At 34.7% G+C, this 16,972-nt stretch overlaps 2 protein-coding genes across 2 annotated transcripts; both read left to right on the plus strand.

Annotated features, from left to right (window-relative positions):
* Positions 1 to 2,461: 2,461 nt before the first annotated feature.
* Positions 2,462 to 5,052, plus strand: LOC140179452 (uncharacterized). The gene is made up of 4 exons (XM_072218349.1): positions 2,462 to 3,025; positions 3,113 to 3,347; positions 4,069 to 4,514; positions 4,588 to 5,052. Exons 1-4 carry the CDS (start codon positions 2,462 to 2,464, stop codon positions 5,050 to 5,052), a joined length of 1,710 nt encoding a protein of 569 aa, XP_072074450.1.
* A 3,500-nt stretch (positions 5,053 to 8,552) lies between these two features.
* On the plus strand, positions 8,553 to 11,084 carry LOC112751675 (embryo-specific protein ATS3B). The gene is made up of 3 exons (XM_025800891.3): positions 8,553 to 8,903; positions 9,063 to 9,176; positions 10,439 to 11,084. The coding sequence occupies exons 1-3, from the start codon at positions 8,763 to 8,765 to the stop codon at positions 10,811 to 10,813; spliced, it is 630 nt and encodes a 209-aa protein (XP_025656676.1). The 5' UTR covers positions 8,553 to 8,762; the 3' UTR covers positions 10,814 to 11,084.
* Positions 11,085 to 16,972: the final 5,888 nt, after the last annotated feature.

Genomic DNA, 16,972 nt, shown 5'->3' on the forward strand with positions numbered 1-16,972 from the left:
AAGCACCTAGGAGGGAGCTTTTCAAAGCTAGCTTATGCTTACCAAATTTTTTTCATTTTCCCGCACATATTTTTCGCTATTATATTGCCATTAAAATCCTCGTATATTTCTAACTTCTCATCCTAACTTTCACAAATTCTAACACAATCTTCATATATTTTTTATTTTTCAACCTAATCTTCACAAATTTCAATACAAATACATCTCTATCACATATTAGGTATGAACTTCTATCTATTTATGTTATTTTTTTTGCGTTAATTTTGTATTTTTTCAGTAGATCTATTATGTTTGTTTTTCTCTGTTCTTTGAAACGGGAAAAGGTTGATCTGGTTTATGAAAACCAATCATAAAATTTTCTTTGCATGAACATTAGTCAAAGTTATAATAACAATATGTATATACATATGTAAATATAGATATATAATTATAAGAGTAGTTTATTTGAGATAAGTGTCCTATTTTTTGTGATCTGTAAAGGTGAGCCAATATATATAGGTGGACAATGAACGTACCCAATACTAACATTGGATTTAGGTAACTTAGTATTTTTAGTAATGATGTTTAGGATAAAATAAAATTTTATGATACTTATATAAAATTTTAAAGTTAAAAAATAAAAGAATTTATTTATTATATTTATGTTTATTATGAATTTTTTATTTTAACATTATTTTATTTTAAAATATTATATAAATTTTAAAAAAATTTAAAAAAAGAAATTATTTTTTGTTATAAACATGTTTATTATAATTTTTTTAACTTTTAAAAGCCTGTTTTACCAAACACAATTGTGGTGCTTGTACTTATTAAAAGTAATTTTTAATTTGATTTTACCAAACGCAAGTACTGCATCTTTTAAAAAGCTATCTTTTAAAAGACAGCTTTCATAAGCTACTTTTAAAAAAGCAAAAGCTTTACCAAACCCAGCCTACATATACGCCACATCTCTGTTTGGCGGTTATTTTAAGGTGACACTTGGTGACAATTTTCATAATTTTAAATATAGTATCACTTATTTAAAAAGAAATAAAATATTTATCAATTTATTAGTACAGTGCTGTTGGTGGTGGGTGAGAACATTGATGAGAGGAACAGTCAGAGATACCCAAAGAGGGGGGGGAGCTTAAACTAAATAAAGATAAATAAAAGGGAAATTAGTTTTAGGATTTTTAAAAAACGACTTCAAATAAAGAAATTCTATGGGAATTTATTATATTTTATTATTATTTAGTTATTAATTCAAATTTTTAGTCTAATAATTTAATAATATATTTTATTTTATACTTTTAAATATTAATAATTAATTAATAAATATAAATAATAAATTTTAATAACTTTTTAATCTTTTTCGTCAAGATAATATGAAATTCATTATATGAAAAAGCAAGGGCAAATAGGTGATGAATATTACAACTTTCTAAACACACCATGAGCTAATAATAATGGTGATTATTAAATAGAATAATATATAATATTAGTGCATCTGACAATGACCAATAATAATAATAATACAAAAACTTCTAGAGAATCTGAAAAATTGTAGCCATCCCATTCCAGTCAATGGGTCAGGCACACATGCAATATCATGAAAGCATTCATGTGTCATTTTGTAAAGCAATTTCATTCTCCTAAGTCCTAAAACATTGGCTACACGTGTATATATAGTTTAAGTTTATGCTTCCCTGATACTCTTTTCATTTACTATATATTTAAGAAGAGTACAGTATTAAGGACTAATAAATTTTGTAATTTTTAGTTATTAATTAATTATTATTATTATTTTTTAAAATATAAAATTATATTTAATGAGGTAAAATTATTTATTTATTTTTATTAATTAAATACTGGTTAAATTTTTAATAAAAATACTATATTTAATTTGTCTTCATTCTTTTCAAAAAGCGATATACATGAAATTCAATTTATAACATAGAAGAAACCAGAGTCGTAATTAGCTACAGTTATTTCATTTTCATACATGGCTACGATCTCATAAAAAAAAGATAAATAAATAAAATATATAACTCAATAATGGAGAATTATGTTACATATTTATGCAATTACTTCATGTTATTATAATTTATATTATTAAAAGTGATATTAAATAAGTTTAATTTAATTTATATTGTTTAATAATAAAAAATAACATTAGATATTTATGTATGTAATTACTTAGTTCATGTTATTATGACAATGTCGGCAGAAGAGATAAGGGGGAATGCTTGCATCAGGAGAAAAAGAGGATCATATTTTGGGAGGAGTTTTTAATCCTTTGAAAGTTTCTTTCAGGGACAAAGTTATGGGTTCCAAAATTATTAAAACTTTTTCACTTGTTGAAACTTTGTCAGGAGATAACATTGCGGTAGTTTATGAGAAGTAAGGAGATCTCTTGCCACCGAGTGTCACGTTTACTCAAAAAACTAAGAATTGTTTGGTAGAACCTTAAAAGGATGCTATAATGATTAAGGTGCTAGGTAAACATTATAGCTACACTGCATTGTCTCATAAACTCCGAACGGTATGGCGGATTAAGAGAGGTTTTGATTTATTGGACGTGGGGTTCAACTACTATCTTGTGAAGTTTGATGTGGCTGAGGAGCGAGAAAAGGTTCTCTTAGGAGGTCCATGGATGATCGAGGAAAAATATGTGGCTGTAAAGCCTTGGGATCAAGAGTTTAGATCAAGTGAAAACTGTTTTGGAGCAACTTTAGTGTGGATTAGAATTTCCGGATTACCAATTTGGTGCTACCAAGAAGATGCAATGCTCCGTGTTGTAGCTGCAGTTGGCATTCCCATCAAGGTTGATTTGGCAACAAAATTAGCTGAAAGAGGACGATATGCTCGAGCATGTGTTCAGATAGATTTAGGATTGTCAGTGACTAAGAAGATTCTTGTTGAAGGTGTTGAATATGAGGTTGAATATGAAAGTCTTCACCTTATTTGTGGCTCCTGTCTCAAGTTTGGTCATGATATGAAGGTGTGCAAGACTGACAACAATGCGGGAGGAGGAACTAATACCAAGGTGGTCGGCGATGTAGCAAAGCAGCCAGAAAGTTTAAATTAAAAAAATACAGTGCATGTGAAAAAGGCAAGTTTCAATTTTGACAAGAATCTTGGAGATGAGACTGTAAATGTTGCTATCCCGGATTTGGTGGAGAGTGATTTGCATACTGTTTATGTAGACTATGCACAACATGAGGATTTGGAAGGCTGGACTCAAGTGATCAGGAAAGAAAAGTGTAAAATGGGTCAAAAGCCTTCTCCTAGCACCCATCAGGTCCAACCAAAAGCAAAGAAGACTCCTAACAAGACTACCAATACTTGGACAAGGTCTAATCACCAACGTACAACACATGCTACTGGATCCAAAGTAAAACTAAGTAGGGGGCATCAATATTAGAAAACCGGTTAGTGTGGCTTCTTCGGGGACCCGACACAATGTTCATCATCAGCAGCAAGGTGAGACAACAAATGGCACTGTGCGAAAGCTTCCTCGCCCAAACTCTTTGTAGAATTCACTAGTAGATAAGGATGGAGCATCGACGGTGGGTGTGGCACAAGTTTCGACGGAGAAAATTGTGCTGCAACTTGAGAGTCCATTAAAGGCAGGAACGTCGAAGACAGGGACATCATGTTGAGTCTCGGGTTTGTTATTGGAGCTCCCTTTTTGCTGTTTTTTAATGGATAGTATATCATAGCCTGGAATGTGAGGGGTGCGTCTAACAAGATGGCTCGTGTGAATTGCAAATATTTGGTGAGAATATATAAACCATCTTTCTTCTTTCTCTTTGAGACTCATACAATGTTTAATAATTTGAAGAGTTTTTGGGATAAGTTGGGTTTTCATTGTGTTGGTATTGAGGAAGTAGTAGGACACAGGGAGTGGCATTTGGTTTCTATCTTCTATTACTAATGCTTCTTGTGTGGTTATTGACCAAATTGACCAATGTATCACAGTGAAAGTGAGTGTGGGTAATTTAGTTTGGCTTTATAGTGCAGTGTATGAGAGTTCTCAATTCGAAAAAAGAAGTATGCTTTGTGATCATTTGCGTTCTATTAATTCAGGCCATAATGGACCGTGGATGGCCGTTGGTGATTTTAACGAGATTGTGGCACCAGACGAAAGTACAGGTGCTTATTTTTCTTCTCACATAGCTAGTCTATTAGCTACTACTCTAGATTACTGTGAGCTCTTTGATCTTAAATTGACTGGTAAGAGATATACTTGGTATAGAGCAGTTCAGGCTGGCAGGGACTTGGCTAAAAAGTTGGATAGAGCTCTAGTTAATGAGGCGTGGATGACAATATTTTCTGAGGGTTATTCTGAAATTCTTAGCAGGCTTCATTCTGATCATTGTCCTATTTTAGTTCATTGTCATGGTGGCTCCAAAGTGAAAGGTTCTCGTCCTTTTAGGTTCCAAGCTGCGTGGGCAACACATCCTTCTTATAAACATGTTATTAGTAAGGCTTGGAATCAAGAGTTTGGAGGCGTTACTGAAAGGCTTAAGATGGTTCAACATGCTTCTTTGGACTTTAACTCAAAAATTTGTGCGAAAAAGTAAGCTGAAATATCATATTGATCAGATTCAACAGCGTTTGGAGGTTACCGATGTGTTATCTCTGAGAATTAAAGAAGCTGAACTGAGGGAAGATTATAATAGGCTTTTATTGCAAGAGAAACTTTTTTGGTACCAGAAATCTAGAGAGCAGTGGGTCAAGTATGGGGATAGAAACACTAAATTCTTTCATCTTCAGACTTTGGTGCGTAGAAACCATAATAGAATACATGGATTATATGTTAGAGATGGGTCTTGGTCTACTGATCCAGATATTCTCCAGGAAGAAGCCCTCTCTTTTTACAAGAATCTCTTTGGTACAACGGAAGAGGTTGAGGTTGATTGTTTAGGGGATGTTCCGATACCCACTCTAAGCACCGAGGCTTGTGCTAGGTTAATTGACCATGTCTCTTTTGTGAAAGTCAAGTCAGCAGTATTCAGTATGACCCTTTTAAGGCTCCTGGTCCAGATGGCTTTCAAGCTTTTTTTTTAAAGAATATTAGGAGATAGTAGGCACTGAGATTTGGAATATTATCCGGAGCGCTTTTTTGGGAGAGTACTTAAATCCTAGCATCATGAAAACCTGATTGTGCTTATTCCTAAAATTGATAACCTACCTTTATGAAGGATTTCAGGCCTATTAGCTTGTGTAATGTTGTTTATAAAATTATCACCAAAGTATTGACTAATCGACTTCGCCATTTTCTTTCAGATATTGTTAGTACTTTACAAGGAGGTTTTATTCCGGGTCGTGGTGCTCCTGATAATATTATTGTGGCCCAAGAAATTCTGAATTTTATGAAGCACACAAAATTCAAGAAAGGTACTTTCGCTTTTAAAATTGATCTTGAAAAAGCTTATGATAGGGTGGATTGGAGGTTTTTGGAGAGTACTCTCATTGCTTTTGGTTTTCCTATCATCATTGTTAATTTGATTATGAATTGTGTTCGTGCATCATCTCTTTCTATTATGTGGAATGGGAATAAATTGGATAGTTTTGCTCCTAGAAGGGGGCTTAGACAGGGTGATCCAATGTCTCCTTACTTATTTGTCCTTTGTATGGAAAGACTTGCTTGCTATATATCTCATAAGGTGGTCGAGGGTGTGTGGAAACTAGTTTCTGTCACTAGGGGTGGCCCAAAATTTTCTCATTTGATGTTTGCAGATGATCTCTTACTTTTCTATCAAGCTACAAAGAGTCAAGTCCAAATGGTCATGCATTCTCTTAACATTTTTTGCAAGGCATCTGGCATGAAAGTGAATTTTGAAAAGTCTAGAACTTTTTGTTCTAAAAATGTGACTGCTTGTAGAAGAGATATTTTTACTAGTGTTTCTTAAATACGTTTTGCTTTGGACTTAGGAAGATATCTTGGAGTTAACCTTAATCATTCTTGTACCAGTAGGGCTTCTTTTCATTCGGTGATTGAAAAGGTGAGGGGAAGATTAGCTAATTGGAAAGGAAGGCTTCTAAATAAAGCAGGAAGACTTTGCCTGATCATCAATTCTGTTGTAGCATCCATTCCTATCTATCATATGCAAGTATCTTTTTTTCCAAATTGGGTTTGCGATAAATTGTCTTCTATGATGAGACAGTTCCTTTGGAAGTGTCAAGTTGATGGTAGAGGTCTTTCTCTTGTTAATTGGAAGACTGTGATCACTCCAAAGAAATTTGGTGGCCTGGGTGTTAGAGATCCTGCGTGTACTAATATATTTTTACTTGGTAAATTGGTTTGGTAACTTTTCACTGTCAGGACAAGCCTTAAGTTGCTCTATTGAGGGCGAAGTATCTGAGGAATGAGAAAGTTTTAGATGGCCCTGTCCCTTGCAATGCTTCTCATGTTTGGAAGAGTATCTCAAAGGCTTTTGGTGCTCTTAAGGATGCCTTCTCTTGGTGCGTTGGGTCACTTGATCAATCTTTTTGGTTTGACAATTGGAGTATTGAGGGCCCAATTGCTCAAGATGTCCCTTTTGTACATATATCTGACTCTAATTTAACTATTTGAGACGTTTAGAAAGATGGTCAATGGAATCTCCATGATATTTTCTCTATCATTCCAGAAGATGTCAAACAGCGTTTGAATGCTTATAATCCGGATTTGAATGCTGGAGAGAGTTCGGGTTGGTCGTGGGGTGTGGCATCTTCTAGACTTTACTCAGTTAGGAGTGGGTACAGTTGGCTAGCCAAAAGAAAGTTTGACTGGAATGAGCATGATAATTGGTTGTGGCTATGGCGACTGCATATTCCTGAGAAGTACAAGTTCTTTATTTGGCTCAGTCTTCATAATGCTATTCCTACGGCAGAGTTTCGTTTGGGTCGTGGCTTAGCTTTATCTAGCACTTGACATCGGTGTCAGAATAGTTATGAATCCATTCTTCATTGTCTTCGGGAGTGCCCTAGTGCCAAGGAGGTCTGGAACCTTTTAGGCCTGTATTCAGATAACTTGGATTTACGTGATTGGCTATATAGAGGTGCAAGGAGTGGATATGTTTTTCTTTTCTTTTCGACCATCTGGTGGATTTGGAGAAGCAGGAATCACGACTTATTTAGTATAGATCATTCTTGGAGTACTAGTAAAGTGGTGAGTTTGATTCGTAGTTCAGTAAGGGAGTTTCACACTATTTTTGCTATGCATCAATCTTTGTCTCCTCCTTCGCTTTGTTTGCATTGGGTTCCACCTCGAGTTAATTCTGTTAAATTGAATTGTGATGCTAGTTGTTTTGCTCCTTTTGGCTATGCTGATTTTGGTTGTATCATTTGCAATCCTGATGAATGTTGGTTGAAAGGTTGCATTGGGAAAGTCGAAGTGTGCAGTGTTCTTTTTGCTGAATTGTATGCAATTTGGAGAGGTTTACTTCTTGCTTGGGAGAATGTATTTCATGAGGTTATTTGTGAAACAGATTGTTTAGAAGCTATTTTCTTGGTAAACCAAAGAATGATTGGTAAAGATATTCCGGAATGGGATTTGGCAAAGCATATACAGGAGGTTATGAATTGGAATTAGAGAGTCTCTATTCTTTTAATTCAGAAGAATGCAAATAGTGTTGCAGATTATATGGCTAAAGCAACTGCTTCTGGCGCGGATATTCACTCGAATTAGAGCCAATCATAGAATAAGCTTCAACATCTAATAGATTTAGATATGAACCTAGCCAATTAATTTAATTTTGTCTTTTTTTTCTTTCTTTTCTATTTAATCACAAAAAAAAAAAAAAACACACACACACACACAAATTAGGAGGAACGCTATTTGTGGTTAATTTTTTTGGATATTGGATAAAAATTGGTGTAATCCTTTAATATTGGAAGTTATGGTGTTTTATAAAATTCTGAGGCTATAGAATACGCAGAGTGCGAATTGCCAAATTAATTTATTTTTAATTTATAAAGACAATACACAGACTGCGTATTGTATTATTTTAATATTAAATTACAATACACAGTCTGCGTATTGTAAATACGCAGTTTGCGTATTATCAGTACAATACGTATTTTGCGTATTGTGTTTGCCCAGAACAACGCCCCCATAACACTGTAAAACTCTATTTTTTGTAACATTAACGTAAAACTCACTTCCCTCTCCCATATTAAAATAAAAAATCCGCTATTTGTATCTCCATGCGTATACACCTACCATCTCTCTATAAATTAAACATCATAGATAAGATAGGAGGCAATATAGTAACTTCATCTCTAACCGGACTAACCCTAGTTTTTAAGGCTCTCTCGTCCTACCTAACCCCTGAGACAGGAATATAGATATTAGTGCAATTTTATTTTACTCTATGATTTCGCATCATTACCGTTAATTGATGAAGATATAGTAGTACAAAATATGTCATAAATTTCGATGTCCCCCAACAGTATCATATTATTAATAATTTTTTCGTTTTTATGTTATTTACAGTCCCCCATATAAATTAATTTAAAAACAAATAATAAGACTCGTGAAACACACGGAAGTAAAGTCCAGTTAAAAATAAACATTGGAGCATAAGAGAGAGTGACAATCTATAGAAGTATATTGTCACATTTGCCCTTGGTTCATTGGACAATGTTTAATGTTACCAAGTGCTATATCCCTTTATTTGTCTTGTGGCGTGAAGCTTTATATATACCATGCTTTGGTACCAAGCTTATTCAAAACCATAGCTTCATATTTTTCTCTCTTTCTTTTTCTTTAGCTAAGGTTTAGTTTCTGAAAGATGAATATCAAAGAGGTTGTTTTTCCTCTTCTTGTGTTTTTCTTTGCCTATTCTGGATTGGCCCTTTCAGTCTCAGAGCCCAAAAATGTTCCTCTGCTTCCTCATGCTGCTGATGATTCCTTCAGTGTTGGCTATATCCAAGTAATTAACTGCTTGCTCTTATTATATATATTTTTCTTTTTTTTTTTTAAATAATTTTCTTTCTTTAGTTTGTTGAAGCTGTTTTCTTTTATTGTGCATGATATGGATTTATTTTATTTTAATATATTTATTTATTTATTTATTGTGTTTGAATAATAGATGAAGAGTGCAGAGAACTGTTCTTACTTGGTGGCCATAAGTACAAGCTGTTCTTCACCTAAGATTACAACTGATGAAATCAGTATTGTTTTTGGTGATGCACAAGGCAACCAGGTTTTTTTTTTCTTCTTTTTTTCTCCCTATGATTTATGTTAATTGGGTCAAGATTGGATTTTTATTGAAATATAATAATATTAAGTATAGGCCAAGTAATTAATATATTTTTTGTTGTTCATCACTACTTGGTACAAGCTGATCAATGAACTTTTTTTTTTCTTGTGAAATTATATTAGTTCTATATCACTTTTACAGTATCATGGACCTGAGATTCTGAAGTGCTACAAGTTCTATTTGTGTGTTTAAATAAGGGTTAACATGCTAGAAAATTTTCTACTAAACAGAGCTCTAGAAAGGTCTCTGATAAGTGATAACCATATACAGAAAGCACTAGCTATAATTCTCTCTTTTTGGTTGAAAGTAGTGGAACTTCTTTTTGGTGCATTCTAGTAAGTTGGAGTAGGTGGCTATAATATTTTAAAAAGTTTTATTAAAATCAAAATAATATTTTTTTATTATTTAGTAATTTTTAAAAAAATATTCTTAAAAAAAATATTTTAATTTTAACGACATTTTCATAGGCCCTATGTCATGTATGCTAAGCTGTTTAGTGAAAAAGGTCAAATTATTTAACGATTGTAATGTTTCATATCCACTAGTCTTTTGCTCTTTTAGGTAGCGTTTGTTTTGAGGTACTGAGACAGAAATTGAGAAACTGAGATTCAGTATCGTGTTTGTTAGTTCAGAGACTGGTACTAAAATTTCTGTCTCTGTCTCTAAAATTTTAGTATTTCAGTACCTCCAAAAAGTAGGGATACAGCTGACTAAAATTTTTAAAGATGGAGACTGAAACTTTAATAATATTTTATACCTAAAATATTTTTATTTCAATTAATTAATTCCAATTTTACCCTTTGTGCAAATTAAATTAGAGTTTCATTTTTGTTTCAAGTCCTGTCTCCCATTTTGCACCAAACAGAATACTGAGATTTATTTCAATCCGTGTCTCTTAGTCTCTGTCTCTCAATCTCAATCTTTCCGTTTCTATCTCTCCACCAGACGCTACCTTATAACTTGAGTTTGATAACTCTTCCATTTATCGAAGTCGAAATTCATGTTATATCCTCCTATTTATGTCTTCTTATTAAACACCTATCCTCTCTAGAGTTTAACTAGCAACACTGAATAAAGAAAATGTTGAGAGAGCAATCTATATGACCATGTTAGATATGATTAATTACATATATAAAATAACAAAAATACTATTCGTACACCAATATCAGTTATTAAAATCAGTCACCAATTATGATTATTATCAGGTATATGCAGAAAGACTGGGTGATAGAATTTCAAAGACATTTGAGCAGTGCTCCTCAGACACATTCCAGATAGATGGTGAATGCACTTCTGAGATATGCTTTGCATACCTTCGTAGATCTGGTTCCAAAACCAATGGTTGGAAGCCTGAGAGTGTTAAAATCTACACCTACAACACTGACCCTGTTACTTTCAATTTCAACACCTCCATCCCCAATGACAAATGGTACGGCTACAATTTCTGCCAGGTTCCGCCGCCGCCATCGCCACCTCATCCTCCTTCTCCTCCTACTCCTTCCTCTTCACACCCTCTATACACCCTCAACCGCCTCATCTATGCTGTTCTAGGACTTGTTCTTAGTCAAATTTGGATGTAACAACTTTATCATATAATGTATTAATATTCCATGGCTATTAATTATTTCCATGTGGCCATGGAGAACTTGATTAGTTAGGTAACTAAATTTGTGATCCTTTGTGGTGGGCAAAGTCGGTTATTATTATTGTGCGTGGCTTTGCATTCTTATTAGTTAGATCTTTTGCTGTTTGAAGGACTAATTATGTTTTGAGTTTAATGTTTGAATAAGTAGGGTCACTTTCTGTTTTTAAAGACACTTGATATTATATTATATATATTTCATTATTGTTTCTGTGGGTGTAATTTTCTTTACTTGAAATTTCTGATATTGTTATTTATATAATAATTTAGTTAAATATATTAAATTTTTTTATTTTTAATTATTTATTTCACATAAAAATAATTATACAAAATTTTGTGTTTAAATTTAAAATATTGAGTATTCGATTTTTTTATATTTATAGTATATGATATTTTTTAATATTTATGCTAAGTCATATGCCAGTTTATTTTATCTAGATTTGAGGACAAAATAATTAAAAATAAAATATTGTCTCCTGGGATGATGATATCCGCTTATAGTAACCACAGGATCGTCTTACGTTAACGGATGATTTATTTTAAGGGGAGTTTTCAAGTTTGAAAATATGCTAAATTGACTGGTGATGTTGATTTTTGATATTTCGTGGATTCAGAAAAAGTGCAGGCAGATGAAGTGTATGTCTTACTTGTTGACACGTTCAAAGAGTACTTTATAGATTGCGATTACGATTATCATCAATGCCCATAAACTCGGCCTTAACTTCTGGCTCTTTTTCCGTGACTAAAGAAAAAAAAAAAAAAGAATTCTAATTGGTGGTGTGCCTTCGGATTCAGAAGCATAGCTCATAAATCCGTCCGTTATAAGCATAATAAGTTAATAATTAGAATTTCGATTTAATTCCTAAATTTGACTATGTTTGGTTGGAAAGAAAGAAATAAAAAAAAAAAAATTGAAAAGAAAGAAAAAAAGAAGAAAAAAAATATTATAAAAAGATAATTTTATCTTTATATTATAAAATATATTGAAAAAAGTGAAGGGATAATATTGGAAGTTGTGAGAGAAAAAAAATTTTTTCCTCCTTTTTCTTTCTAACATTTTGGAGAGAAAAAAAATTGGTGGGTCCCACCAGTTTTTTTCCATCCCTTTTCTTTTCTCTCCAATTTCTCTTCATAACTAAACAATGAAAAATGATCATTTTCCTTCCTCTTTTCTTTCCTCCATTTTCTTTCCTTCTATTTTCTCTTCAAACAAACATAGTGAAAATCTTTTGATATTGCAATTTTAAAAGAGTTTATTGATTTTATAAAATTTGTACTAAGTTTAACGATTTTACAATTTAAATCTTGTTAAGATTTTACGTTTTATATTCTTAATTTACTTTCTTGATTTTACGTAAAATTTTGATTTTCTCTACCTTGATTACAAGGGCCATATTCTTATTTTTTAGGACAATTTATCATAATAAATAAACTGCTTTCCAATATTATCAGATTACATAATATGTAAAACGGATACCAAAATGCATTTTTTCCATAAACTATGTAAACTGTGACAGGGGTCCCGCGGTTTACAAATATACGTAATCCACTACAGGGGTGTCGCGGTTTACATTCTAGGAAAAATAAGCATAATCCGCGATAGGGGTGTCGCAGTTTATGTGTGAATGACGAGTGTGCATAAACTACGACAGGAGTCCAGCGGTTTATGCGTTAGTATAAATACGCTTTAGGGGTCTTGCGGATTACATTTGTAGTTGTTATAAGGTTTTTTAGAGAGAAAATGAGAGGTTTTCTAGAGAGAGAAAGAGAGAAAAGTGTGGGTTGGTTGAGTTGAGTTCGGGCAGGGACTATGGTGGAGGCACGCAGTCTTTACAGGTTCAACGGCATTGTGCACGTTGCTGGCAGTATAAACGAAGAGGTTAGTTTAGTTATTTTTAGTTAATGTATTTCGTATAATATTTTTCCAATAATTGTGATTTACGTATTTAAATTTAGATTTAAATTATTATTTAAAATCATAAAATTTAGTATTTAATTAATTTAAATTAAGGTCTTTAATCATTTATGCCTTTCATTGAATTTTGTGATTAAAAATAGGAACTGTATGTTATCTGTTTAAACTTTAATATTGTATTTTTTGTGTTAGATTACTTTAAATTCGTGTTGGATTTTTTATTTGTTTGGTTTCTTCTGTCACATGCTCCAGCCGACTAGGTATATTTATAGTGTTCGGAGGCAGCAGAACATGCTTATGCATGACAGGATCGTACCCTATCTAGAGAGGGCTGGTTTGTACCACCTGGCGAGGCTCAACGCGAGGTGGTTATGGTTGGACGATCCCTTAGTCAACGCTTTCATTGAGAGGTGGCGTCCTGAGACGCATGCCTTTCATATGCCTTTTGGAGAGTGCACTATCACGCTGTAGGATGTAGCATACCAGCTGGGGCTGCCCATGGATGGTTTACCTGTATCCGGGTGCCTTACAGATTTTGAGAAGCTTATGGAAGAAGACAAACCGGCGTGAGAGTGGTTTCAGGAACTGTTTGGCGAGCTTCCACCACAGAATAAGGTAAAGCAGTATACAGTCCACTTCACCTGGTTTCATGAGAGATTCAGGGTGCTACTGGATAATGCTACGTACGGAGGAGACTGTACGCATATATGCACGGGCTTAGATTATGATGCTGCTTTCTACTCAGTTTTTCGGTGACAAGAGTGTAAATCGGGTTCATATACAGTGGTTGTTCTTTGTGGCGAGACTTGATGATATAGGCAGTTATAGTTGGGGGTCGGCAGCGTTGGCTTGGCTATATCGTTGCATGTGTCTGGTGGCCAACAGAAACGTGACAAACTTGGTAGGCCCCCTGCAACTACTGCAGTCATGGATTTTCTGGCGGTTTCCTAGCCTCAGGCCGCGGGGATTCGACACCTATTCCTTCCCATTGGCTTCCAGGCATATCTGCACAGTTAGACTTGAACTGTAACTCTTTTTATTAACTAGGTCATTAGCAATTTATACATGTGTATAACATTGTATTCGTTCAGGTGGGCCACTTACTTGTTGACATCCGACTGCAAGGAGGAGAGAGTTATCCAGTGTCGCCTAGCATTGGACCGCTTAGGTGATCGAGATGTAAGTTTATTCATTTTGTTTCCATTTTTATCTAGTAATTAACTATATATTTATTAGTTAATGGACTAATAAATGTTATCTGTCAACATTTGTAGATTGTTTGGGAGCATTATGCTTCGCTCGACGTGATGGCTGTTGTTCATCCAGAGATTCTCACAGAGGAGCACAGTCGGTTATGGCGCGCATGTACTTGCTTGATATACTTCGCCGTCATTGAGTGGCACTAGGTGGATAGGGGGCTGCCACAGCTGGGTGGCATTCGGCACGAACCTGAGCCGGCCTCGAATATAGACTGGCTCCATGCCAAAGATGAGAGGGGTGGGGGACAGATGGTTCCCGAGCTACTATCAGGTATGGCATCTTAGTTGGCAGAACAGGGTTGATGTTGTTCTGAGTATCCCCGAGTGCCTGATCCCGGGCCGTCGGCAGACTTTCAGCGATGGTGGTACAGAGTGGCCCTGGCCCATAGGTTTTTGTTGCCGGATTCCTTGATTGCTGATCCTAGGGCCGAGGAGATCAGTCAGGATGTTGTTCAAAGAGGTTCTTCACAGGTGCCTTCTAGGGTTCCGATGCCGGACGTGCCTGATAACAGGCGCGTGGAGATGCGACGACGCATTGGTACCCGGGCTACAGATCGGGAGTAGCGATGGCTGGATGACATGATTCAGGATGGCACATCTGGTGGCGACAGAGTAGGACATGCCGATCACCGTGTCCGGCGTGACCGTCCTCAGCGTCGGGGTGTACATCAGGGGTCGCATTTGGTGGTCCTGGTAATAGACCCACTGAGCAGGCAGGGGCGGGGTCCCAGGAGGTTCCTCTTACACATGTTTCGAGCTCCCAGATATACCATGAGATCCATAGACAGATGTATCATGACCTGGCGGGCCCGACTTTCACGATGGATATGGACCACCAAGTTGGCAGTTCACAGTTCTATTCTGACTTTGCATATCTCATCCGGGATGACGACCCTCCGCATTCTCAGCACCAGACCCTACAGGATCAGGTGCCGGAGACCCAGCCCCAGATAGACGTTGCGCAGGGGTATCGCCCAGATATGGAGGAGATTCAGCGGTACCAGCCGCAGATGTATGACCCTCAGGGGTACCAGCCCCAGTTTCATGTAGACCTGAATGAGCCTGCTAGCAGCTCGTATCACAGTTGGTTGGGCATGGGAGGGACGCCTCCATCTGCATATGTCGTAGGCATGCCCGTCGATCCTCTAGCACAGCAGCGCCAGAGGCCAGCCAGAGTGCGACGGGCTGCTCGATGTGGTACAGGTCGCATCTCCTAGGTGCATTTGGGGATGACTCTCACGAGGAGAATGAGGACAGATAGGAGCCATAGCTGTTTATTTTATGTTTTCATTGATGATACCTATGTATGTCAAATTTGTCGTGTATTTTTGTATTATATGATGGTACTTAGTTTATTCCATGGATTTATGTGTGTTACATATGTTTTTGTTTACCATGGACTTACTTTATTTTATGTTTCTGCAAACTGCTCATTAATACATAAACTGCTAGACTCATGTCGCGGTTTATGCACACTCGCCATTCACACATAAACCGCGACACCCCTATTGCGAATTATGTTTATTTTTCTTAGAACGTAAACCGCGACACTCCTGTAGCGAATTACGTGTATTCGTAAACTGCGGGACTCCTGTCGCAGTTTACATAGTTTATGAAAAAAATACATTTTAGTATCTGTTTTACATATTGTGTATTCTGATAATATTGAAAGGCAATTTATTTATTATGGTAAATGGTCATATTTCTTACCATCACGGTTTAAAAAATGAAATGAGTCAAATCGGTGCAGTAAAAATTGACAATAATCTTTGATTCCTTCAAACTAGTGGATTCACCAAAAGATGGTTGTAACCATCTGCTAACGAAGTCAATTTTCTGGACTTTTGTCGAGATTTTTGGAATAAAGATTATCAAGACATCCCAACCCACGTTTTAAGCTTTTCTAGGAAAATAGTCACCAAAAAAAAGCTTTTCTAGGAAAATATTAGCGTCATGCAGAAAATTCAAGCCATTCACATGATTTCACGTGACTGATTGCCCTCACTCTTGAAAGTTGAAACCAAGTTAAGTTACCAAGGTGTGGTTTGTTACGGTTGTGCTTATATTTGAAAAAAATTTATACATTTTATGTTGTGTTTAGTAAATAAAAAGTATTATATAACTACATTTTTAACTTGAAAATTTTGGAATTTTTTTAAAAGAACATATGAAGATATTTTTTAAAGTTAATTTATAATTTTAAAGTTAAAAAATTTAATATAATATTATATATTAATAAATATTTATATTCATTTTTCAATTATATTTATGTCTATTAAAATTATTTTAAATGTAAAAAATAATTTCTCGAAATTAATTTTTATAACTCGTACTTATTGAATGTTATTTTTATTCTAATTTATTAAATATGACTGTTATAAATTTTGAAAAGTGAAAAAATTATGTTTTAATTTCATCCATTAAAAAATTATTTAAATATTTGAATTTGATTATTGACCAAGATAATAAAATTCGTATAATAGAAATTATGCTAGCAAAATATTTTTTTTTTATTTTTTATAGTATCTCTTAATCTCACAGACAAAGAATAATCTGCTCAATAAATTATTGCATATACAATGTGAAATTTGAATCTATGACACTTGTATGAGTCTGATTACTCGACCAACTCTTGGTTATTATACTAGCCAATATATTAGAAATTATACTAAGAAGGATGCCATAATTTTTTTTTTTTTTAATTTTTTGTCCACATGCAATAAGCTTCAAATCTTCAACCAGAATCAGAAGTGTTGGTTTTTTCCGTCTACTGGAGACTGGCTTTTTTTTTTCCTTATCTGGACTGATGTTGACCCATTTATGGGCCAAACTGAAGTTGGGTTAATGTGAGGAAACCGGGTCATGATGAAGGAAGGCAAGGCCCAAAAAAGTGAATAAAGAAATACAAAAGCGTGAGAAGAAT

The sequence above is a fragment of the Arachis hypogaea genome, chromosome 15, assembly GCF_003086295.3.
Source record: "Arachis hypogaea cultivar Tifrunner chromosome 15, arahy.Tifrunner.gnm2.J5K5, whole genome shotgun sequence".
Taxonomy (NCBI): Eukaryota; Viridiplantae; Streptophyta; class Magnoliopsida; order Fabales; family Fabaceae; genus Arachis; species Arachis hypogaea.

What these genes read in the sequence shown, in the direction of transcription:
- LOC140179452 (XM_072218349.1), top strand. Translation starts at nt 2,462, where the DNA reads ATGATTAAGGTGCTAGGTAAACATTATAGCTACACTGCATTGTCTCAT. An exon ending in GAGGAGGAACTAATACCAAG is followed by an intron (nt 3,026 to 3,112) that starts GTGGTCGGCGAT and finishes AATTTTGACAAG; the next exon opens with AATCTTGGAGATGAGACTGT. An exon ending in GACAAGGTCTAATCACCAAC is followed by an intron (nt 3,348 to 4,068) that starts GTACAACACATG and finishes CTATTAATTCAG; the next exon opens with GCCATAATGGACCGTGGATG.
- LOC112751675 (XM_025800891.3), top strand. Translation starts at nt 8,763, where the DNA reads ATGAATATCAAAGAGGTTGTTTTTCCTCTTCTTGTGTTTTTCTTTGCC. An exon ending in TCAGTGTTGGCTATATCCAA is followed by an intron (nt 8,904 to 9,062) that starts GTAATTAACTGC and finishes TTTGAATAATAG; the next exon opens with ATGAAGAGTGCAGAGAACTG. An exon ending in GTGATGCACAAGGCAACCAG is followed by an intron (nt 9,177 to 10,438) that starts GTTTTTTTTTTC and finishes GATTATTATCAG; the next exon opens with GTATATGCAGAAAGACTGGG.